This window comes from Eretmochelys imbricata, chromosome 6 (assembly GCF_965152235.1).
Source record: "Eretmochelys imbricata isolate rEreImb1 chromosome 6, rEreImb1.hap1, whole genome shotgun sequence".
NCBI lineage: Eukaryota > Metazoa > Chordata > Testudines > Cheloniidae > Eretmochelys > Eretmochelys imbricata.
Genome location: NC_135577.1, coordinates 120,561,082 through 120,586,551, shown reverse-complemented (window position 1 = coordinate 120,586,551; position 25,470 = coordinate 120,561,082). Strand labels below are relative to the sequence as shown.

At 41.3% G+C, this 25,470-nt stretch overlaps 2 protein-coding genes and 1 long non-coding RNA gene across 8 annotated transcripts in view; 1 reads left to right on the top strand and 2 right to left on the bottom strand.

Annotated features, from left to right (window-relative positions):
- Positions 1–3,101: 3,101 nt before the first annotated feature.
- Positions 3,102–19,804, top strand: PCNX4 (pecanex 4). 5 transcript variants are annotated; one of them, XM_077819535.1, is made up of 12 exons: positions 3,102–3,150; positions 4,279–4,398; positions 9,369–10,095; positions 10,801–10,980; positions 11,076–11,593; positions 12,469–12,569; positions 12,716–12,838; positions 13,085–13,448; positions 16,717–16,820; positions 17,431–18,482; positions 18,819–19,005; positions 19,553–19,804. In XM_077819535.1, the coding sequence occupies exons 3-12, from the start codon at positions 9,407–9,409 to the stop codon at positions 19,802–19,804; spliced, it is 3,570 nt and encodes a 1,189-aa protein (XP_077675661.1). In that variant the 5' UTR covers positions 3,102–3,150; positions 4,279–4,398; positions 9,369–9,406. The 5 variants fall into 5 exon arrangements, with proteins under 5 accessions (XP_077675661.1, XP_077675660.1, XP_077675663.1 ...); XM_077819534.1 differs by lacking the exon at positions 3,102–3,150 and adding an exon at positions 3,322–3,542; XM_077819537.1 differs by lacking the exon at positions 3,102–3,150 and adding an exon at positions 3,364–3,415.
- Positions 16,810–18,888, bottom strand: LOC144266203 (uncharacterized). The gene is made up of 2 exons (XR_013346449.1): positions 18,791–18,888; positions 16,810–18,055 (listed from the first exon to the last, which is right to left on the bottom strand). It is a non-coding gene; the product is annotated as an uncharacterized LOC144266203 (long non-coding RNA).
- Positions 19,805–22,297: 2,493 nt separating the features above from the next.
- DHRS7 (dehydrogenase/reductase 7) overlaps positions 22,298–25,470 on the bottom strand; it is a 35,790-nt gene continuing 32,617 nt past the window's right edge. For both annotated transcript variants that reach the window (XM_077819532.1, XM_077819533.1), the window contains exons 6-7: positions 23,191–23,406; positions 22,298–22,531 (exon numbers count right to left, since the gene is read on the bottom strand). In XM_077819532.1, the coding sequence (XP_077675658.1) occupies positions 22,493–22,531; positions 23,191–23,406 (255 nt within the window). In that variant the 3' untranslated portion in view covers positions 22,298–22,492. The remainder of the gene's footprint in view (positions 22,532–23,190; positions 23,407–25,470) is intronic.

The following is a 25,470-nucleotide window of genomic DNA, read 5'->3' as shown; positions in this document are numbered from 1 at the left end:
ATAAACATATAGCAGCAGGTCTACATATTATTTTTTTTAAATCCACACTGCACACATTTCTCCTACTGGGAAACAGGATGAGAGAACAAACACATGACAGCTATTAGTCACATTGCTTAATGCTCTACTGGGAAGCACTCGTCCTAGGGTCATGAGCACAGTACAAGAACCTAGACAACAAAATAGAGGCACTTAGATACAAACTCCTTCCCATTACATAATACTACAATAACTGGCAACTCAGACATTCTCCCCTTTCACAAAAAGGACCCTTTGAATGTAGATCTCTCTTCTAGGACTACTTGTAGATAGATGTTGCTGATAACCCATTTTACCTGATGATGCTGTAGAATTATAATGTTAAAATGTTCCTCATATAATAATTAACAATATATTTGATATTATTATGCTTAGGTCTGTCTGGAATTAATTAGTAACATTAAAGTAGTTTTTGTTTTTCTTGTTTAATTGGTTAATTTACTTTGTTTAAAAATACATTTTTAAAATATTTTAATAAAAAGATGGACTAACATTTACAAATGAAAATCACCTACTAAGGACAACTTTAAATGTGTAGTATAGTATGTAAGGCTGACAATAATTATATTCCTGTATATGTCTGAACACCCTTTAACACACCCATATATTGAACATTTTTGTCTCATCAACAGCAAAACAATCAACACTCCCCTTGCAGTGACACCAACCTCTCATCTTCGTTTCTTTCATACCTAAGGCCTGATCCACCTAACCTTATTCATGCGATGAAAGACAGGCAGGAATCAATAGCTTCAGAAGTGCAGACTATGGCTGTCGACATCTTACATTTAGAGAGGCCAATAACAGGGTAAATTTAGAGTAGCCACTAGCCATCTTCTCTTCATCATTTAATTTCATAACTGGCTTAAGAAGTCTGCAGCATACATTTGCAGAATTCTTAAATTTTAAGAAAAAACTGTACCAGTAGATACTGATGTATGAAGCCAGTTACAAGTATATGATTTGTCAAATGGCTAAAACTGATTCTTTTTATGTCAATGTTATAATTTCATGATGTGGCCCTAGGAGGTTTGCATACATAGATACATTAGCTCTGTATGTAGAGATACTTGAATTGTGGATGTCACATCAATTAGATTTGTGGTTAGATACTACACTGATAAGAGCCTTCCAAAAAACTATGAAGAGATGAACACATGGAGTCTTAATGACGAATGGAGAATGATGGTCCGTAGTATGCTGCTTGTCTACTAAGGATTTTATATAATATCTATCATGCGGATGGTGGATAGGCATAAAGAACAGTAGAGTCGGCACATCCACTTTGGAGCTGAAAGAAAAGCACTGACAGGTCAAAAGAAATTGTTCATTATGGATGGATAAAGTTGTTTCAAAGACCCCTCTCCATTCCATCTCCCACTTAATTACTGCTGCAGCAGAGTTACGGTTGTTCTGGTGTTGCATAGTCAAAAATGCCCAGTGTATAGATGTGTATTAATCAACAGTGTGTTACAGTTGGGCAAGAGTTATATAATTAACCTTAGCTAATGAATTCCAGAGTTTAATATTTGCAGCGATGAATAATATTTGAACTTATAAGTCACAACTTAACTGTTAGCTAACTAATGTTTTCTTTGGGAATGCCTCTGGTTTTTGTAATAGTAACTAATGTATCTGAAAATAGCAACAGTGATTTTTTAAAAATATAAATAACTGGATGGGGTAAGGAGAAAGCAGAAGTATGTAGATCAGCAAGGTGTCTCACTGGCCTTCCAATCTGTTTGTATACAACTGTTGTCTTGTCTTATTGTATGCACATTGTGGCAGTGACCATCTTTTGTTATGTAGTTTGTACAGTCCTTAGTACAGGTCTGCTCAGGCCTAATTTTAAAGCCTGACCCAGACCCAGAACAAACCCGAGCACAGCTAACCCAAATTCCACCCACGAGTAGCAAGTTATTTTCAGATCTGACCTGACCCTGACACTTCCCCCCAAACCTGCTCCCCATACTCATGATACGTCTCTGGCCACCGCCTGCCCATAAGGCTGGCATGACAGCGCCTGCATGGCCCTTCCCTCCCCCCACTGGCCATTGCTGTCACCTCACTGTGGAATGAGAGACGTTGTGACTCACTGGCAAGGTAACTCCACAACGCACACAACGCAGTGAGATGGCGGTGGCCAGCAAGAGCAGGGCATGCAATTGCCATCACACTAACCTCCTGGGCAGGAAGAGATCAAAGCCAACCTAAGCCTGAGATGGTCGGGTTGTTTTCAGCCCTGACCCAATCTCTATAGTCAGGTTGCAATGCTCTGGTGCAGTGGCTCTCAAACTGTGGGTCAGGACCCTGAAGTGGGTTGCGACCCCATTTTAATGGGGTTACCAGGGTTGGCTTAGACCTGCTGGAGTCTAGGGCAGAAGCCCAAGCCCCACCACTGGGGCCAAAGCCCAAGGGCTTTGGGGCTCAGGTTACAGCCCTTGGGCTTCAGCTTTGCTCCCCCCCTGACCAGAGGCGGTGGGACTCAGGCGTCCTCCCACCCCCAGAGTAGCAGGGCTCGGGCGAGCTCAGGCTTTGGTCCCTTTTCCTGGGATCATGTGGTCATTTCTGTTGTCAGAAGGGGACGCAGTGCAATGAAGTTTGAGAACCCCTGCTCTAGTGCCTAGCACAATGTGATTCTCACTCATGAGTAGAGCCCCAAGATGCTACCAGTGGGTCTATACAGGGCCTTACCTGTGAGGGTGGAGTGGGAACAAAGGTATAGTTCAACTAAGTGTTAAGAGTCACCAGGGCTTGGTTAGGACAGTGCTCTTTATCAGCAGTGAGCCTCAGGGGACATTATGACATAAATAAGGTGAGGAGCGGGACTGGCAGAGGCAAGGCAGCAGGCAGCGCCCACCAACCCCATTAACCCCCACCCCCCCAGCGCACAGGTGTCTGTGGGGAGAACCATCCTCCTGCATGGGGCGAACCCAGCCTCAGGCCACTGCCCCCTGTGCCCGCTGGTGACCAACCTCAGCAGGCGGAGCAGCAAAGGGGTCGGCCCCGCAAAAACAGCACGAGCGCTACAACCCACCCAGGGTGCGGAGGCCCCACGAAAACCGCCCGCGCGCGGGAGCTGCTGTTTCTACAGACCCTACGGCCACGAAGGTGCGGCACGTGCAGCAGGCGGCTCGGGGCCGTTTCCGCGGACAGAGGGCTGCCTCCGGCGGGAAAATGGCGGCGGCGGCTGTGAGTGGCGGGAAGGGGACGCAGCTCCCTCCGTCAGCGCGCAGGGCCGGGCGCCCGGGAGCCAGCGCCGCCGCCGACAGAGCGAGAGCGGCCCCTGCCGCCGCGTCTGCGCCCCGCGACCCCTCTTCGCGGCAACGGCCTCGGCGGAGTGGGAGGGATCTCGCGCCCGGCGGCGCCCGCCTCGGTTAGGTTCCCTGTGGAAACCAACGGGGGCGCAGCGGGGGGGTTCCGGCCCGCGAGCCGCTGCCGGGGCTCCGCCGCCGCCGCTCAGCCTGGGGCTAGCCCCGCCCGGCAGCCCGCGCTGGCCCCAGGTACGCGGCTTCCCCAGAGGCGCTGGCCGGCCTGTGCTGCCCCCAAGCCTGCTGCCCTCGGGGCTCAGCGCTGCCCGCGCCCGGGCACCCTCAAATGAGCTGTGGGGGGAAACTCTGAGCGCCGTGGGGAGTCAGGCTCGCCAGCCCCCCGAGCTGGGATGGCCGGCCTCAGTCTCCACTGGGGCCGAGCCCGGGGGCTGGTTCGAGAGCCTGAAAGTGCCAGGGTTTGTGTGGGTTTGTAGGGGCTGTGTCCCCGCGCAGGGTGGCCGCTGCAGACAGTGGTAGGGCACCCAGGCCTGGATGAGGAACCTGTTGCGCTAGGCGCTGTACAAACACCCAACAAAGAGGCAGTGCCTTCCCCCAAGGACATTTGGGATGCTGCTGCGGGAGCTGAGAGCGGGGTGTGAATGCTGGCCATAGGACTAAGGCTTTGCTGTACACCGGGGCCTGGCACTTCAACTTAAACAAACTTGACTTTATCTTTTCTAGTTTTTAGTGCAAAGGCTGTTCAACCCTTGTAGGTTTCAGAGTAACAGCCGTGTTAGTCTGTATTCGCAGAAAGAAAAGGAGTACTTGTGGCACCTTAGAGACTAACGAATTTATTTGAGCATGAGCTTTCGTGAGCTACAAGAGGTTTGTGTGTATGCAGCTATGGAGCTGTAGTGTTAGCTGACAATCTTCCAAAATTGTCAGGATCAGTTGCTAATCAAAGCACAAAATCTACTTCTGTTTTTAGGGTTTTATATTGCCGCCTCCTCCTCATGGTATCTGAGCACCTTCTATGAAAATTTCATAGCAGTAATTAAGTCATTAGTGGACTTCTTGAAGTCTCTCAGGCTTAAAACTCTGCTTGGGGGTAAGGGTGTGTTTATTTTTTCTTTATTTTATTTGTTTGTTTATGGTTGGTTGGTGACTGATAGTTTCTTGTGATGAGAGGTGTTGACTATTGTGGCCTGGCTTGTACTAAGTAGATAGTTAGTTACAATTTTAATTTATTGTGAAGATAACTTTTTTAAATAACCCCAAGCCTTATATGACGTAATTTAAAAAATGAAAATTATACAAATATAACCCCATGTTTTGCTGTGAAATATTAGAAGTAGGCATTCATTCACCTCACCCTTTCAGCCTCTCAAAGAAATTTAAAGCTGCACTTAACGGTCTAAGCCCTGTAAAGGAAGGATGACCTCATACATAGGGCACTAGCTTGGGACTTGGGAGATTAGGGTTCATGTCCTGACTCCACCAGTAACTTCCTATGTGACCTTGGTCAAGTCTCTGTGCCTCTGTTCTCCATCTGTAAAATAAGGATAACACATGTCTACCTCAGAGGGATATTGTGAGGATAAACACCTTAAAAGATTTAATGGTGTTCAGATAATGGGGATGATATAAGCAACTGAGAAATATAGGTGTAGAACTACCCTGGTTATGCCCGATTGTTGTTGTTTGTATCCTAGTAGTACCTAGGAGCCCACTGTGCTAGTACAAACGGAACAAAAAGCTGCAACCCCCCAAAGATCTTGAAATCAAAGTATAAGACAAGGGACAATCGATGGATACAGATTGGGGGAGTACAAGGAAACAATGAGACAATATTGATCAGTATGATAGGCAGTGGTGTTAGCACCCCAGTGGCCTACCTATTGTCTTTTTTTTTTTTTTTTGTAGGCATTATAGCAGAAGAGGCTAATGAAGTAGCTTGCAGATATTTTGTGGGATACTTCTCCCAGATGAGGGACAGCCTGGGAGAAAACATGACAGTTAAACAAATGACATCATGGGCTGATCAGAGGTGGGAGTTGATGCTTCAGTAATGAAAGAGAGAAAATAGGTAGGCTGGAGTTAGGCCATGAAGGGATTTGAAAGTGGAGAAAGGTAGCTTATGTTTGATGTGACTGTTGTCACCCAGGCCAGCGGGGTAACCAGGCAATGTGGTCAATCTAGAACTGTCCACTTACTTCAGAAATGCAGACTAAGGGCAGATCCTGCAAACAATTACTTTTGCTGGGACTCGTGCAGAGGTAACTATACGTATGTAAGTTCCTGTTTGAAAATCTGGCACCAACATATTTATCAACTCAGGTCAGATAGAGGTATTTAAGATTACATGGTTTCCCATATTTGTTGGGCTTAGTCTCTGATTTCTCTTATAAATATGTTTATTGCTTTTTTTTTATCGTGCCTTACAATGCTTCTGCTTTGCATCGCACTCAGGTAGGAGAACTGTCTCATTTATACACATAGATTTTAAATTTTACGCAAGTATGTCTATTATTTATGCAAAACTTCTAGTTTAAATATGTTTATTTAACAAATAAAACATTGTTAAATATGTTTTATTGGTTAATACTTTGTTTATGATTTAGCAAATATATACTTAGAAACAACACAGACTAAACTTGAAACAAATAACACTGTGGGGAAACAGTAAAATCACAGCTGCCAGGGAAATTTTATTTAAAAAATAAAACAAGTAAAACTTTACCTTGGTTTATGTTTCCTTTAAAACTGAATTTCTCTCCTTTACATGCCCCCACAATCTTTTACCTATCAAACTCTCTTTAACCTGGCACCATTGCACACACAGCACTTTAAAGCATTCTATTTATAAAGTTTCAGTGACTTGTGAGCAAGCTTAGAATGTACTTTTTTTTAGTGTACTCTTAGAACATTTTTACTATGGTGTGTCCGTATTGCATTTACAAACTGTAGAACTGATTGTAATGAATGCCCTATCCAATATCTATATGATTGGCAGTATTTCCACATTACATTTTAGTTGCTGTCAGATATGATTGCTGTTTTCACCTCAGTTGCATGAGAATGCAAGTAACACAATAACATGCAAAGTTACAATAGAAGAAAGAAACGTACAGTACAATGTAGAGAGTGCTCTGTGTTATAAGGGCAGCAGATCAACAGTACCTCATGGCTCTACATTTTATTACTGAGTATTATGTGTTGATTTAGCCTAATATCTTTTAGAGAAAATGCAAATTATTGGCCAGTAACTCTAATTTAGAGTATCTGGGTGCCTCTCATTTCCATTATTTCTGACGGAATGTTGTGATGCCCAGTGTATGCTTGCAGACCATGTGACTGTTTCCTTGGTGAATGTAAACTATACATTGTGCACTAAAGCACTTACAAGTATTAAATACAGTAGTGAGAGGATACATGTCAGTGGCATTAGCACATTTGTTTTTACTACACCTGTAGTGCTGTTAAAAATGGGGTGCAGTTTACTTGTCAGATAGAAGGCATCTAGTATAAAACACTTTCTGCATTAAATCTTCTAGCTACACTCACAGGTATCTTTTTAAAACAAAAATAGTGAGTCGCTACACAGTAGTTTTTGCTGAGTCCTGTTTTCTATCCAAGCCCTCAGACTGAGTACTCCTGTCTGTTGCCTCAAGATCCTTGCTTCTGTGATCAGTAAGATAAATGGTTTCAGAGTAGCAGCCGTGTTAGTCTGTATCCACATTAAGAAAAGGAGGACTTGTGGCACCTTCGAGACTAACAAATTTATTTCAGCATAAGCTTTCTTGAGCTACAGCTCACGTCATCAGATGCATTCAGTGGAAAATACAGTGGGGAGATTTATATACACAGAGAACATGAAACAGTGGGTGTTACCATACACACTGTAAGGAGAGTGATCAGGTAAGGTGAGCTATTACCAGCGGGGGGTGCGGGGGGGACGACACCTTTTGTAGTGAATCAATGTGGGCCATTTGCAGCAGTTGATAAGAACGTCTGAGGAACAGTGGGAGGGTCGGGGGAATAAACATGGAGAAATAGTTTTACTTTGTGTAATGACCCATCCACTCCCAGTCTTTATTCAAGCTTAAGTTAATTGTATCCAGTTTGCAAGTTAATTCCTATTCAGCAGTCTCTCGTTGGAGTCTGTTTTTGAAGGTTTTTTTGTTGAAGAATTGCCACATTTAGGTCTGTAATCGAGTGACCAAAGAGATTGAAGTGTTCTCCGACTGGTTTTTGAACATTATAATTCTTGAAGTCTGATTTGTGTCCATTTATTCTTTTACGTAGAGACTGTCCAGTTTGACCAATGTACAGGGCAGAGGGGCATTGCTGGCACATGATGGCATATATCACATTGGTAGATGTGTAGGTGAACGAGCCTCTGATAGTGTGGCTGATGTGAACAAAACCCGTTCCCAGCTGTGTCCACATATCTATTCAGGGGACACCATCATAGGACCTAATCACATCAGCCACACTACCCCTGCTCTCCTGCTGGTAATAGCTCACCTTACCTGATCACTCTCATTACAGGGTGTATGGTAACACCCATTGTTTCATGTTCTCTGTGTATATAAATCTCCCCACTGTATTTTCCACAGAATGCATCTGATGAAGTGAGCTGTAACTCACGAAAGCTTATGCTCAAATAAATTTGTTAGTCTCAAAGGTGCCACAAGTACTCCTTTTCTTTTAGTAAGATAAATATGTGTTTTGCTCTCTCATTACGTTTGCAGAGTACAAAGATACTCTCCTTTTGAAAGTTTCCTTACCCTTTGAGTAATAATTCCTTTTGGATGTCTACCTAAATTCACAGTTGGCCCAGAAAAAATCCAAATGGAAGCAACAACCCTGTAAATAGAAAAGGCGTACTTGTGGCACCTTAGAGACTAAGGTGCCACAAGTACTCCTTTTCTTTTTGCGAATACAGACTAACACGGCTGCTACTCTGAACCCTGTAAATGGTTTGCTGGCCTTGCTCATTTGTATAATTAACAAGCATATGCTGAATACATATTGTGCCTGTTACAATTATGTCTTCAGTTTTTTTCTTTCGCATTGCAGATGGGAAAGAGGGTATGTCAGCCAACGGCATTCATTGTCTACTTATTAAATTTTCAAACAAGCACCTTGTGCTTTCTCCCGTGCTGTCCCTTGCTGTTGCATGGAGCTCCCCATAAACATCCACAAAGCGACCTCATTGTACTCTTTAAAACTATTGTTTGCCATGCCTACTAAAACATTGACAACAATTAGGCTAGTGGTGTGCTGAGGCTACTGCCCATCATGCTGACCAGTGTTGTCGCATTGTTTACTTCCCCATCTATCTCTTATCTTATACTTTGATCGTAAGCTCTTTGGGCAAGGGCCATCTTTATGTTCTGTGTTTATGAAGTGCCAAGCACAACTGGGTCCTGATCAGTGAGTAGGTCTCCTAAGCATCAGGGTAACTGAAAAGGGCTTTGATGCCTTTATTTATTTATTTATTCATTTATTTTTACAGTTAAGATGTTATATGTTTGATCTAGACAGCCCTAATTTTACAAGGAACTCGATGTGGAACCCCTGCACCCACATGGGTCCTTATTGAGATTGAAGGGGTTCCTCCTGGACATGGGTGGCTTCCCATTTGGAAGTCCTTGGAGGATAGAGGCTTAAATCATAAGTTGGAATGGGGCTAGACGTAAATTTCAATTCTCGACAAGTGCTCTGTTGTGAGGGTAAACAATTCATTTTATTAACTCCAAAGAGTAGAGGCCATGTTAAATTAGTCCCATAATTCTTCACATAAGTTCTGCAATGGTCAGTATATTCTGTCTTTAAAAATATGTTGTAAAGTTTTTTCCCATTTTAATAGTTTACTTATAGTCCTTAAAGTTCAACGTATCCTGCAAATAGGATAGAAGATGTCTACTGAAATTATTAACTTGCAAATTCACTATGATTTTACAAATGAAAACAGGACAAAACAATTATCTTTATTGCCTACTTGTGAAGTTTTGAATGTGGCATTTAGTAACGCTATCTTATTTTTCTTTATCTGCTGCTGTTGTGCTACAGGAAAGATGGGACTCATCCAAGATTCCTGAGTAATAAGAATGGGTCCAGATGTACCTCTCCTGAATGATTACAAACAGGAGTTCTTCTTGAAGCGCTTTCCACAGACTGTTTTGGGAGGTCCCCGGTTTAAATTAGGCTATTGTGCGCCTCCTTACATATATGTGAATCAGATCATTCTTTTCCTGACACCATGGGTTTTGGGAGGAATAGGAACACTTTTGTACCAGTTAGACATTATGAAAGACTATTACACTGCAGCACTTTCAGGAGGACTAATGCTTGTTACAGCACTTATTCTCCAGATGACAAATCTGAATGCAAGACAGAAAACAGTGACAGTAGAAAGAATGCAAATTCAGAATACCCTAAGGGATGAAGATGAGTATGAATTTTCCAGCTGTGTGGGTTCAGAGACAGTTAAATTTATTATTTCAGGCAAGAAATATATAGTCAACACTGTATTTCATTCGTTTCTTGCTGGGGTAATGTGTGGGTTGGGAACTTGGTATTTGCTGCCAAACAGAATAACCTTGCTGTATAGTAACATTGGAGGAACTGTTGTGATCTTTGTGTTTGGATGGGTAACTATTTGTATAGGAGAATATTCTTTAATCATAAACACAGCTACAGAGACAGCTACTTTTCAAGCACTGGATACTTATGAAATTACTGCTCTGATGAGACCTTTCTATATTTTTGTCTTTATTGCAGTGGATCTTGCACACAGGTAAACGTCTATAATGTTTATATAACTTTAATGTTGGCTTATGTATGCAGTTTGTTGGTAGATGCTATGAAATAACTCTCCTGAAAGATTTGTATTAGAGATGTCAGTCAATTTGAAAAATCCAGAAGAAGCCTAGAAAAGTATACAATAGAACTTAATGCTTTTCTTTTGCTTTTATAGAAAATTAAGAACTTGATAGCTTTCAAGAAAAGTTAGGCGGGAGACTAAGAAGTTATAAGGTTAGCATAGTTAAAATGGTCACCCTCAGTCTTAAATTCAGTACTATTGGAAGTAGCTATTTGCCTCACTGTCCTTTTAAGGATTAGTTATCAAGAAATATATTTTTACGGCTTTTAAATGTCTTAAAATAATTTGTACCAAATATAGTACTTTTAAATTTGAGATAGGCCTGATTTGGAATTATAGATCCAAACACTGTGAACTTCAGAAAAATTTAGATACCAATTCGAAATTTGAGCTTTCTAGTTGTTGTCAGTCTGATAATGTTCAGGCATTAATTTAAGTATATTTATTTTTGTGTTTGTGTTGTATTTTTTTTAAAAAAGTCGGACTATTCTGACATTTGAATATGGGATACATAACTTTTATACTTCTGGATTTATCGTGTGTGTTAAACTTGAAGTAAATCTATACATACGGTATCTTCCTTTCATAGGAGTCAAGTACATTTCCTTTTTCATCCAGGTTTACTGTTAACATGCCAGTTTTAGAACAGACAAACCAGATTTTGCACATCATATTTCTGTTTTTGCCATTTTTATGGGCATTGGGGATTCTGCCCCCACTTGATGCACTTTTTCTATGGGGAATGGAACAAGTGTTGGAGTTTGGCCTAGGAGGTTCACCCATGTCAAGTAATACAAGGTAAATTTTATTGACATAATGATCAAATATAACATTGTAGTTTGTAACCTTTTTTCTTTTCAATCAAATCTTTTTGTTTTTTCTCTCCTTCGCAGGTTGTTAGTAATGTTTCTCATTTCTGCTGGAACAGCTATAGCATCATATTTCATTCCCAACACTGTTGGTGTGGTCCTCTTCATGACTGGATTTGGATTCATACTTAGTCTTAACCTAAGTGAGATTGGTCTAGCCTTCAAGCACACCATGATCAGCCATTTAGCTTCCAACAAGTCTAAGTGCTCTAAGTCCAGTGGTCCTAGGATACACTTTGGATGGAGGGAATTCTTTTTCTATTTGACTGTCTTGACATTGGCTCTTATAGAAGCCAGCTTGCTGCATCACTTTGCTGGTTTTTCAGCATTTTCCAAAGCCAGTCCCCAGGCTATAGTGAGTTACATTCTGATCATATTACTTATAGTTATGTGGATTCTTAGAGAGATTCAGGGAGTGTACTTGTTTGGAATCTTCCGAAACCCTTTTTATCCAAAGGATATCAGGACTGTGACTGTGTTCATGGAGATGCAAAGAAGGCTTATGAAAGTTGGTGTTGTCAGAAGGATTTTACTAACACTAGGTAGGAATATCTTCTATGTACTATATGTAAGATGAAGATTAAAGGAAGATTAAAACATGGCAATAACATTTCTCTGTGTGAGTTAAAATGTATGTGCTAAGAAGATTTAAATGGCTTAGTTTTCATTCAAGTTTTACTTTTAGCCTTGTATGCACAATTAATGGGTTCAGATTTTCAGAAGTGACTAGTGATCTGTGGTGCATGAATTTTAGGGTGCTCAATTTGAGGGACTGACTTTCAGAGTGTGGGTGCTCAGTGCTTTCTGAAAACCACCCCCCTTTAAGGAGTGTAGGTTTGGAATCCAAAAATTGGAACTGGCCACTTTTGAAAATCTTTGCTGTAACTTTAATAAAATAGTTCTAAAAGAAAACTGAATTGACTCTGGAAGTCCATCAAAATATTTGTTCCTTGCAACTTCCTAATAAAAGGCCTAATCGTACTTCCATTGAAGTCAATGGCATATTTTCCACTCTCTTCAATTGAACCAAAATTTGGCCCAAATTGAGTTTGTGTAGATCTATTAGTTTTGGGACATAATCTTGGAGTGCTTATTCACATGTTTCACTCATTTGAGTATTCCCATTAACTTCAGAGAGACTAATCACAAATTAAGCATGGGCATAAGCACTTGCAGGAATGGGCCCTTTGTGTGAAAATGCCACCTAATTTTAACTTTTTTTTGAGGGGGAGAGGGAAGTTCACAAAAAAAATTACTGGCTTAGTGGTGGCAATTCCCATTCACAAACTAAGATTTCCATTCTGCAATGAGCTCATTGCAGGATCTGGAGCCAATTTATGGACTTTGGTAGACATTGCAAAGAAAAAACATTGATGTTTCTCATGTTTTTTTTTTTTTTTTTTTTTTTTAATTGCAGTGTCTCCATTTGCTATGATAGCATTTCTTTCATTAGACAGTTCCCTACAAGGTCTTCATTCTGTATCTGTTTGCATTGGATTCACCAGAACCTTTAGAATGGTAATTTTAAATTTTTCTAATTTGTTACCTTGTAGAAGAAACTTTTTCCAAAAGAAATAAGAAGTGACTTGGAAGAAATACTCCAGGTCAAGAAGAGGGAGAAAGGGCAGATGCTTGGTACACCAAATAATCAGTCTCTGTTTTAGGTTTGGCAAAATTCAGAGAATGCCCTGTTGGAGATGGTGATTGTATCGATAGTGCAGATGTTGCTATTTAATACTGATGTGTGGTGGAACAGAAGCCTTGATACAGGAATCAGACTCTTACTGGTAAACCTAATTTTAATTTTGATTAAGCAGCCAGCTATTGCATCTTTTCTTCCCCACTTCTTCCAAAATTAGGGCTCAGGGCTTATGGGTATGGAGACTGAAACTCTAGGCATGGATTTTCTCTTGGTTTAATAATTAGTTTTATTTAGTGCACTTAACATTCTATAAACCTGAAAGAGCTCTAGCAATGCTGAATGTGACCAGATACCTAAGAAAAATATTTGATTATTGTATGTATCTCAACAGGCTGGTGTCATTCGGGATCGATTACTTCAGTTGATCTCAAAACTGCAGTTCGCTGTAGCTGTTCTCTTGACATCATGGACAGAGAAAAAGCAACGTCGGAAATCTACTGCAACCTTAATAACACTCAACATTGTTTTCTTCCCAATTGTATTGGCCTTCATAGCTGTCTCTGCACTACTTTCTTCCCCCATGCTGCCGCTCTTCACTCTACCAATATTTTTGATTGGGTTTCCTAGACCTATCCGAAGCTGGCCTGGACCTGTGGGTGCAACAGCATGTGTTTGTTCAGATACCATGTACTATCAGCAGGTGGTTCCAAGTCTGGCCACTGCACTGCAGTCTGCACTAGCATCAGGTAGTCTAGGTAGGTAAACTGTAGCTGTATAAAATAATTTGCAGATAATATAGTTAAATGCTTTAATCTGTGTAGCCTCTACTGGAGAACATTGTGATTTGCAACCTCTATGTTAAATAGATGTGCTCACTACCTAGATTTAAAACTTAAACAGTGCAGTGTTCCAGGGTTTATTCAGCTAAGTAAAAAATGGGTGGTTTCAGACCTTGCTGCATTCTCTTAATAGAGACTGCTGTGATTTAATACAATGACACAGCGGTGGCAAAACTGTGTTGCACTTGGCATTCCTTATACTGAACAAGAGAAGATGTCTTTCTAAAAGATCTACCTAGGCTTAACTAAAATCTATGGGCTTAATACATGAACCACTTGGTCAAATTCTGTGGCCTGTGTTATGTAGGAGATGAGGCTAGAGGATCATAATGGTCCCTTCTGGCCTTACAATTTTACAGAAGATTGTGACATGTATTTTTTTTTTTAATGATACTAAAAGAAAACAAAAACCAAGATTTTTTTTTTCTTCGCCAAAGAAAACATAATTGCTGAAATTGCAAGAAATTCTTTTGAGAAACACTTGGGGCACACAAGCAGAATAATCAAGAGCAGGTTGCCCCACTGATAAGTTATGAGTATTTACTTTTGCTGTCTTACACTGATGGCTAGTAAGGGAGGCATCTTAGTATTCAATGGTAATTGAATCTAACTTCAGTCACTCTTTTTCGGAGGAAGAGATAAATGCAGAAACTTTTGTCAGCAGACCTATGCAATGGATTTGGTACAAGGGCTGAAGAGACTTGAAGTAATTGTAGGAAGCTTCCCCACAAAAGGAGAAACCCCACTCACATTTCACTCTACCAGTAAATAAGAGAACATCTTTCTTATTGCTAATATGAAAGTCAGGTGTTGTGGCACTCATGCCTCAGATTCAATATTTTTTTAAAAAATAGAAAAAATTACTTGCTTTTTAAAGGGATAATCTTTGAATGGACATCTCCAAGCAAGAGATCCTGTTAGGATCTTAGATCATTTAAAGATGAAACGATAATGCTCTATGTGCCACTATTTTAATTTAAAAATAAAAAAAATAATCTACAGAGAGGATTTGTAGTAGCTTTGACAGCCCAAATTTAAAAAAAACTTGGCAAAAATGGTAGCAAGAAAGTGCACTTCATTAGCACAGTGGAATATAAGGTTATTTTTAATTTTAACTATATTAAAACCTGGCTGGTTTTACTGATTGTATTTTACAACATTCTGAAACTAAAATTCACTGTACAAGTCAAAGATGATTTGAACGTGAGTGAGGATGCAATGTGCTGGCAGCAAACATGCACTGTCCTGTTTTGGAATATCACAGATGTGCTGGAGAAGTGACAGCTGACTGTAATCTAAGGTCTGAATTAAGAAAATCAGTTAGACGGCAAGTTTACCATCACCCTCTTACATCTAAACAGAAAGAGAATAGAGGAAAGAAATGTGATGTTTCTGTGGGAGGGAGGGCAATCTACTGACTAAAGCAGTGAGCTTGATTTCAGGACTCTAAGTGCTAGCATTGCCATTAACTTGACATGTGCAAGTCATTTATGCCTTAATTTTCAAATGCCTACTAATTTTGGTTGCCTCGGGTTTTTTTGATATCTAGGGCCTGATTTTTCTACCTAGCGGTGCTGAGGAACAGCAAATTCCATTGGATCTGTGGGTGCTTAGTACCTCTGAAAATTAGTCTATTAGATTTTCATGTGGGACATCCAAAAATGGATACACTTGCAAAATTTAGGCCTTAACATCTGCTTAAGTGTCTGTAAAGAAGGCATGATAATACCTCACAGGTGGATTGAGGTTTAATTGATATTTATAAAGCATTTTGAGATCCTTAAATAAAAATGCCATAGAAGCATTCCTCCACCTTCCCCCAGGCCGATATTGTGCTGCTGGGGGAATCTCAGAATTCCCTTTTGTATACACATTGATTTTTCACAAAAGCAAGAAAACATAGGACCTTTCTACTGGCTGAGGAATGCTGGATATGACTCCTTCAAGAGCTCATTGCTGCTGCAAAAAAACATTGTGAATTAATGAAAAAAGTTGCAAGGCATGCCTTCCTCTGTCTAATCTTCAGGATCATCAGCCCTTGCTGATATGGGGAGTAACAGAAGAAACATGATCCTACATTTTAAGAAGTCTGCCCCCTTTCCTATATTTCTCTCTCATCTCATTCCCACCTTCCTTTTGGAGTATTTTAAATACCTTGCACTCCTTTGATGTTTCTCACTTATTTTATCTGTGGCTCCCTCTGTCTTCATGCCCCACAGTTCTGTTCCTTGCTCTTCCCCAGACACAACTGTGTGATGTTGGACCAAGCCACTTACTTCATTTTCCTGTTGTAAAAAGGTTAACATCTCAAGGTTGTCATGAAGCTGAATTAATGTTTGGAAAGCACTTTGAGATGCTCTGCTGAAAGATTCTATAGACATGCATTGTAGTAGTATTCTACAGTTTATGTATATACGTAATCGTGTAGGCAAGAAAATTAACTTGGTTTCCACTAACTTTTCCCAGCTTGCCTCATCATTTCTATTTACACTACCTAAGTGTTTCAGAATGTACTATAGTCGTTGTTCTGGACACAGTATTTGGATCCAGCTTTGCACCTTACTTGCTTTGGTTTCTACTCTTGACCTGACACAAAGTAGTGTAATATAAGCAGCAGTCCATAATCTAACTAAAGTTGTAGACGCTAATGCACAAAGGCTCAATCTATACTGAAGAAAGTATGGCAAAAAGCAGTGCTTGGAAAGCTTTCTGTGTACACAAATTCACTAAGTATTTCAAGATGTTTTACAAGTTCTGGTTGTTCCAGCTGATTGTAATATCCAGGAATAGGTCTCCAGCTCAACCAGTGTAGTCTACAGTAGTTTCTTCATATTGCAAGAGGAAACCACAAGCATTGCAACTGCCCTAGTTCTAACCCCATTCCACAAGGCAATGCCTCATATTGGCAAGTTGCCCCAAAGCTCCAGCTAGTAACAGTTGCGGGCACTCTGGGATATGTACATCAGGAAGCCACTGAAGCAACACCTGTGCTGTGCTTAGCCAACCCAAACTGGTTCTGGCAGGATCAGTGTTGCTGTGTAAATGTCCTTGCAACAGCCTAGCGCATCACATGCCACAAACTTTCATACAAGAGTGTCTTTGCAATGGTTTCCTCAATGTACAGAAGAAACCTTAATCAACAGAATCCAACAGTAAAAGTTAACTTTTTGTGCATCTTTTTTAGGTCTCTCTTTACCTGGATCACACTTCTTGTGCCGTTTTCAGGACAGACTGATGTGGATATTAGTACTAGAAAGAGGCTTCACATACTGCTGTGTTAATATTAAGGTGAATATTTACTGAAAACTTACCTAGTCATGTTTTGGAAACACACATTTGTTTCTGTATAACTTCCTGTAATAGCACAAGTAACACAACTTACGTTACATAAGGTTAACATATTTTGGGTGCGTAACTAATTTAGTTTTGCAACTGATAGGGTCTTTTGTGTTGCACCATTAAGTCTGTAATAATACATTTGAAACAATCTGAAGCACATAAGCAAGTTATGACATAGAAGAAGTTGGGGGTGGGGGGAGAACCTACTAGATTAGCAAGTATGGAAGTACAATATCACTCGTCCTGTGGCTACAGACTTTTTTTAAAAAAACAACCATATACAGTTGATCTGTAAGGGGCAAAGGTAACATGGCAAATAAAATGCAAGGTTCTAAAGAAAGTTCAGATTTATCATGTCTGTATTTAACATCTGTAGTCAATCTTAGATACTATGATGGGTGCTATAAAAAAATCTTCGCTTCAGTGGTGCCAGAAATATTAGAAATGGAAGTGTCGCTTCAATTGCTGGGAATAATTTTTAATAATAAGAAAATAGTATTCGTTAGCATTGCTTGTACAGCCGAAGAGCAAAGATGACTTGTTCCCATTTGTGCTATAGGGGCTAGAATTGCAGGAAACTTCCTGCCACACTGCTGAAGCACACAGAGTGGATGAAGTTTTTGAAATGGCCTTTGAACACCAGGAGCATGCAGAGACTTTCTCTCTCAATCATCATTTTGGAAACATTTTAACCCCTTGTACCACTCTACCTGTGAGACTGTATTCTGATGCCAGGAATGTCTTGTCTGGGATCATTGATTCACATGAGAACTTAAAGCAACTGAAAGATGATTTCCTTAAAGTGCTTGTATGGATACTTGTCCGGTACTGCTATAAAAAATCAAAAATGTGCGAGAAGCTGGACAAAACAACCAAGAACAAAGAAGGGTCATTTCCATTAACCCAGCCCAATGCATTTGACAGTGCAGTAGAAAAGCCCAGGCCCATAAGGGATGAAGATAGCTTTAGTGTAGATACAATTGCGGATTGGACCGATGATAGTGATCTTTTTGATCTTGAGCCCAGCAGAACAAGAGAAAGAAAAGAAACCGAGCCATTGGAAGCTGCACCAAGAACACTTTTGTCTGTTCCAGGGTCAGTAGAAATGGAGAGCGCAGTTGGTGCTCTGCAGGAGACAGCGCCTGAAGATAAACTCTACAAAGCTGTTGTGCTTGGCCTCCCTGCTGTAGACAAAGGAAAGAAGCAGGAAGTTGTAAACTTGCCTTTAGTTGCATTTAGCTGCTCCTACTCTGAGTTGCTAAGCATACCTGAAGAGTGGACAACTGCTCCCATACCTACTTCCAAACTCAATGAGATGAGGCAGAGGTTTCCAGAAGACTGGTACCATTTTGTTTTGAGTCAACTGGATTTTTTTCATTTGAAAGAAAAACCTTCCAATTTACTTGATGATATAACTAAAGACAAAGCTTTGAAAGAGTTGTACGTCCATGGTGTATTGTCTTGTTGTTTTGGTTTGTTTGGACTAGACAATACAGTTCCTGCTCCTAGTCATGTATTTAGAGCATACACTGGTGGCATCCCCTGGTGTGTTGGTTTGGATTGGCTAACTGGAAAACCAGAGCTGTTCCAACTAGCACTGAAAGCATTCAGGTAAAAAGCCACGCGCATTATAAAACATAGCATAACTGTTGGAAAAGAGCATTTATGCTTTCAGAGTTGGCTTTAAACTATATGTAGTGAAGAGAGAGATGCTAGCTAAGTGACAGTAAGTCACCATATTCATTGCCAAATAGTATAGCAAATTAGTTCTGAAATTAAGTATTTTGCATTTTCCATGATCAATCAATAGTGCCAATGTTTGAGCTAATTGAAACAACTATAACAACCTGTAAGTGGGTTATCATAGCTACATTGCTTTTGATAACTGCTTTGTACCTCTCTCTGAAGTGTATACTTACTCTAGGCATTCTGTTATACATCTTTCAGATATACGTTTAAGCTCATGGTTGACAAAGCAAGCCTGGGTCCAGTAGAGAACTTCGAAGAGCTGATTAACTATCTGGAAGAATATGAAAGTGACTGGTACATTGGTTTAGTATCAGATATTGAGTGGCAACAAGCAGTTTTGCAGGAAAAGCCATACCTTTTTTCTTTGGGACATGATCCTAACATGGTAAGGGGGGGGGGGGGGGGGAATGCTAGCAAGCAACATTAATGTGTTTTTTCCACTGCTTATTATTTTAATGTGTGTCTTACTTCCAAGAAGTTACAGAGAACTTTACATCCAAAGAACAAATGAATGCTTGACAAAATTTGGCATTAGTACTGCTGGAAATTGCTAGACAGCTGTTCTGCAAACGCAGCAGCATTTGTTAACTATGACATGGGGATAGTCAAGCATTCGGCCATTAAAGATTCAACAGTTCTAGTTAATTATATGCAACAGCATAATCTAGAGGCCTATACGCCTTTCATCTTACACTAAATATTGTGAGGGGACCAGGGCATGTGACATTATTTGGTTCAAGGCACTGCAGTGTTGAAAGTCTCACTTACTAAATTGCAGTCTCAACCTGTTGTTGAAATTATGGAAGAGGCAGTTTTAAAAAGACAGTACCCAGAATGATGCTAACTATTCCCTTTATGCTCTGTAACTGAAACATTTTTGTTTGTCTGAATTCTATTAGTGTACTGAAAATTAAATGTTTTTTCTTTCAAAGGGAGTTTACACTGGGAGAGTGCTCACCCTTCAGGAATTGTTAGTGCAGGTTGGGAAGCTCAACGACGAAGCTGTCCGAGGTCAATGGGCAAATCTTTCATGGGAGCTGCTGTATGCTACCAATGATGATGAAGAACGCTACAGTATACAAGCTCACCCAATCCTTCTGAGAAACCTTACTGTGCAAGCAGCAGACCCACCGCTTGGCTACCCTGTTTATTCATCTGCATCTCTCCATGTGCCTTTGTTGTAGGCTGTTGATTTGTAAGGTGTGTTTTTTGTATTTCCTATCTGTAAGGAGGAAACCAAACACTAATGCTGCATTTGTACAACTAGAAATATGAAGATCTCATTGAGTGGCATTGGATGGCAGTTGCCAAACCAGGGAACCCTAATTTGCACGGAAAAGGTGCTAGCTGGAGGCAAGAACTTTAGAATCTGTTTTTGCAGTGCTGGAACTACCTAAACCCCATTCCCTGCGTGGCTGCCACATGTCTTGATCTCCACTTCAGAGAACAGACGCTTAGCTCTGGCCACTAACTGTTGTTGGTGCATTTTTTTTTTTAATAGCTTGACAGGTGACTTGCATTTGTAGGCAGGTTACAGCTCATTGTAGTATAGTGAACTGTAGAGTTGGTAACCAAAGTGTACGTATGAATATTTATATGAAATTTTTATTCTCATTTTATATATTGATGTATTTTGATATTTTAGAACTTGTTATAATGTATAATTTCATATCATTTTTTTAATGTGTATTACCTGCTGCCCTTTCACAAAGGAAGCCTTGGAGTGTTTCTATAGAAAGGCACACTAGCTACTCCAGGCTTTCCCCTCCCCCAGTGTAAACAAACCATTATAGGGGCTGTATGCAGGCAGGGGGGTAGTTCAGAATGCAGGGAGAAGGGTAACTAGGGGCTGTGTGCCAGGAAGGCTCCCCCTTGCAGTCCCTGTGTCTCTCCCCCTGCAGCTCCCTCCCAACTCCACCCCCAGCTTTAGCCCCATAGAGGGCAATAGGGCACTGGACTTCAGCCCCAAGGCCCTGTGGCCTCTAGATTCCTGGTTGAGAACTGCTACTTTGCTGGACAATAGATGTGTAAAGCTATTTCACTTGAATCTCTTTGACTGCTCAAGCCCTTCAGCAGGGCAGTCAGACTCCTCCACTTTCCTATGTACTAACAGGAAGGAGATCTCCTAGCAGGAGATGCTGACTTGGTGTCCAATACAGCTGAGACATTTAGAACTATTCACCTTAACTACCTGCGTGGACTACTAAAAGGAGAGAGGGCTCAGCTGACAATTACTTCTCCCTGATGTAGAGAGGGGAAGTGCCTTCTCCTAAACAATGCAGGGCTATGGGGAAAGCTACAAGCCTGCTGCATCCCCTACTATCCAGACTGATCAGATGTGTGCACAAGTTATCCAGCCCCAGAGCTGCCCTTCCAGAGCAGCCCCTACAAGCAATAGACACTCTTCCCCTTCATGCATTGGTTGATATTGGTCCTGAATGGCTAGGGACCTTTAGGCTCCGGGAAGGGTAGTGATCAATGGCTCCATGTCTAGTTGGCAGCCGGTATCAAGTGGAGTGCCCCAAGGGTCGGTCCTGGGGCCGGTTTTGTTCAATATCTTCATAAATGATCTGGAGGATGGTGTGGATTGCACTCTCAGCAAATTTGCGGATGATACTAAACTGGGAGGAGTGGTAGATAAGCTGGAGGGGAGGGATAGGATACAGAAGGACCTAGACAAATTGGAGGATTGGGCCAAAAGAAATCTGATGAGGTTCAATAAGGATAAGTGCAGGGTCCTGCACTTAGGATGGAAGAATCCAATGCACCGCTACAGACTAGGGACCGAATGGCTAGGCAGCAGTTCTGCGGAAAAGGACCTAGGGGTGACAGTGGACGAGAAGCTGGATATGAGTCAGCAGTGTGCCCTTGTTGCCAAGAAGGCCAATGGCATTTTGGAATGTATAAGTAGGGGCATAGCGAGCAGATCGAGGGACGTGATCGTTCCCCTCTATTCGACATTGGTGAGGCCTCATCTGGAGTACTGTGTCCAGTTTTGGGCCCCACACTACAAGAAGGATGTGGATAATTTGGAGAGAGTCCAGCAAAGGGCAACAAAAATGATTAGGGGTCTAGAACACATGACTTATGAGGAGAGGCTGAGGGAGCTGGGATTGTTTAGCCTGCAGAAGAGAAGAATGAGGGGGGATTTGATAGCTGCTTTCAACTACCTGAAAGGGGGTTCCAAAGAGGATGGCTCTAGACTGTTCTCAGTGGTAGAAGAGGACAGAACGAGGAGTAACGGTCTCAAGTTGCAGTGGGGGAGGTTTAGGTTGGATATTAGGAAAAACTTTTTCACTAAGAGGGTGGTGAAACACTGGAATGCGTTACCTAGGGAGGTGGTAGAATCTCCTTCCTTAGAGGTTTTTAAGGTCAGGCTTGACAAAGCCCTGGCTGGGATGATTTAACTGGGAATTGGTCCTGCTTCGAGCAGGGGGTTGGACTAGATGACCTTCAGGGGTCCCTTCCAACCCTGATATTCTATGATTCTATGAAGGGAAGAATCTGGGCTGGTGGGTGGGGTCTGTAAGGTGTGAGAATGGTGGAAACAAGATCAAGTAGCTTACTGGGTAAATTCATGGCAGCAGAAATATCACAATAGGGTTCCTGTCCTCCTACCATAGTTTTTATAAACCTAAAGAATGACTTTATAGAAGGCCCTGCAAAGGTAAAGCAGATATGTTTAGAGACATGCTTTTATTCAATAAATGTTCTTACAATCACATTAGGTTGCAGTTGTCAGGTTACATGATAGCAAAAAAAATAAGGAATAATTAAAAAAGGCCTTAACTTGCAAAGATGAATAGAGGACAGAACACTCCCCCAGCTACAGCTACTAGTTTGGTTTAGTGGGGTTTTGTGCAGGTTTCTCCTCAAGCTTTCTTCTTTTGAGAGTAGGAGACATCAGCATCCTGTAATAATGAGAACACAACACCTTTTAACCAGTGTTTTCCTCCATTTTCTATTTCATTTGGAAATCCTTCACACAAGACAGAGTTAAAAAAATCTCATTCTACTTGTATTAGTATGTGATCAGATACTGACAATACAGTTGTGCAGGAGGACAGCTTTAAGTGTGCACATGAAACTTTTGCTGCTTGGCTTTAGAGTGCTTAATACAGGTTTTTTTGCCTAAAATGAGGCTTTTGTCTCAGACACAGCTTAAAGTATGTGACACAAGTCCTACTTGCAAGGAAGTGAGAGATTGTCAGCCTGTCTGAATTTCAAATATATTGCTCAAGTCACTTTAAATATTATAGTAGTGACAGAGAATAGTGCAGGCCAGGTCTATAGCAGCTGCTCAGTATCCAGCTCTGAACCCACATTTCTGCAGTGCAGACTAGATACATTTGAGGTGAAATGTTTTTTCATAAGCATACTAACTTCACTGTTCTGCTGCTTGAACAGCAATAACCCATGGGGCTGTATATTCTCGTGTAGTGTCCAAATGTGGTACCAAGCAGGGAGGAAGATGAACAGCAGACTCAGATTGCAGCCTACACTGATGGCTAAAGTCTCTCTACAGAGAGAGGAAAGGATATACAAAAACACCCGCTTAGGAATGGCTTACCACTCCACGCTTGAAGTTTTGTATTCTTATTTTGCCCATCTTGTTCATAAGCCACCATGCCCAGGTGGGTGCATATTGCCAAAGGTAGCAGACTGCTAGATATGGGTGATCGCTGATCCAGGCTTCTTTCAGATCATTTACCATGCTGACCAATGTAAGCCGAACGCAGCGATCAGTTGGCATTTTGTGGGACTGATCACCGGTGTTTTCTAGTGACTGGGAAGAAAAGAGGAATGATGAAATGCTACAGAACTTTTGCATCAAGAAAATTACTTCGTTCCCCCATCTTTGGATTTCCTGTGTACCCATCATCAGAGCATTTAGGCACTATATACATAATTTAAAACTAAATTTCTACCTCAGTGCTGTTCTCCCTTCTTCCCTCATTTATGCTGCATCCTTAAGGGGGAGTTATACTTTGGTTTTAAATGGATCATAGCTCACTGCATATGTATCCCTAAGGATAATAAAATAAAGTCTCTTGTGGCTTCTGGCAAAGTAGGCTGGCCCGAGGACCAGTCTCTATTTATTTTAGATGAATAGTGTAGGACTTTGGGTAAATGAAGCCTATATAATGCCCCTTGGCCCAAAGCCCCACCCAAGCAGCTAGATGTGTGTGCTAAGGAGAAGTAATTTTCCTCCAAAGGCTACAGCTGCTCTACCAGGCTACTTCATCCCAACAGCTACCTGGCCCTGTGTCATCCTAATGCATGGCAGTGGGCTGAAAGATGTGCATAGCAACCTTGGGCCTATACCTGCTACTGTCTGAAAAGGGAACGATTGAACTGGGCTCCATGCAGAGTGTATGCATTTGCTACACATTCAGACATTTCAGCCTCTCTTCCACACAGCAGAACCACATGGATTCTTCGGGGGGGGGTCTGCTCCAGCCCCCTCGTTCTAGAATATTAATCTTGTATTGATTTCTGAGTGGGAACAGCTTCATTTAAGAGTCATGAATAAGTAAAGCACACTAATCTTTTTTTATGCCATCTCCCTTTATGGTGGCTTTTAAGCTGAGACATTGTGCTCATAAATTAAGCCTCCAATCACTGAGAAGAAGTCAGTTCAGCTGTTAGACAACTTGATATTGCAGGGCTGAATAAAATTGGATTTACTGGTATTGAAGTCAGAGGTCAGCAGTCCCACCACACTGCAGGCTTGAGGACTAGAATTCTAAAGAAGCTACTGTGAATTGTGTTGATATGCCAGTGAAGGCTTCCACTGCTGGCAGGAGCCTTGCCTTACATAGTTTCAGCAAATAGAAAGCAGGAGATGCTCTTGACCAGGATATTATAGCTGTTCTAGTTCATTTAAGATGTGTTGAATCTGGCTGTGATGAAGGTGAAAGATGTGTGTTATATGCACACTTGTTTTGAGTGTCCTTTATGAGACCCTCTTAGCCCTAGGCCTACCTTCCCAAAAAGGAACCCCACACCACTGAGCCCCATGTTCACATCAAGGACACTTCCCTGTCAAAAAGCCCAACCAGAATGCTTTGCAATCTTACATGCTAATGCTATGATAAGTATTTAAATTTTACCAGCCTTTGAACCTTTCTTTAAAACCCAATTAGGTCCAAAATCTGACATACTTAAACATGGTTTATAATTTGGTATAATATAAAAGCACATACTGCATTTCAGAGTGGATATTTAAGTTTACTATACTGCAACTGAGAAATTAAGTACACTGCACCATTAGGTGGTCCACGGCACCAGGCTTCGCTGCAGCAGAAGCTGTTGGTAATAGTCTGCTTTCCGATTCCAGGAGTGAAAAGGACCCTAGGGCAGGCTGCTAAGGAAAACACTCCCTGATTGATTGGTTGTGGAGGGAGGCAGGACCAGACTTCTTTTCCCCAGGCATCTGAGAAATTTTTTATTTTTAAGACTCAAATGAAGGTTTTGCTCTCAGTGGAGTTTTAATAGAATAAATAGCTTTAGACACAATGTTTTATTTTTTGTGAAAATACAGTTACACAAACACCTGCCAGACCCTGGCTCGAATGTACAGGAGAGGTGGACTGTTCCCCACATGGCATGGAATTACCCTAGGTATTATGTTTGCTGGGTAGTTTGTAGACAACAACAAAAAAATGTTTACCAATTTCAGTTACTAGGGTTTTTTTTTTGCTGGATTGTTTAGCTGAAAGAGTTTTGAAACTTGAGAGATTTTCCTTGGCTTTCCATAGGAAATAAGAATGAATGCCTTGAAGTTGATGACAGAAGGAGCTTTACCAATGATTGCATCATAGAGTCAACAGAATAGGGAACTTTGTGT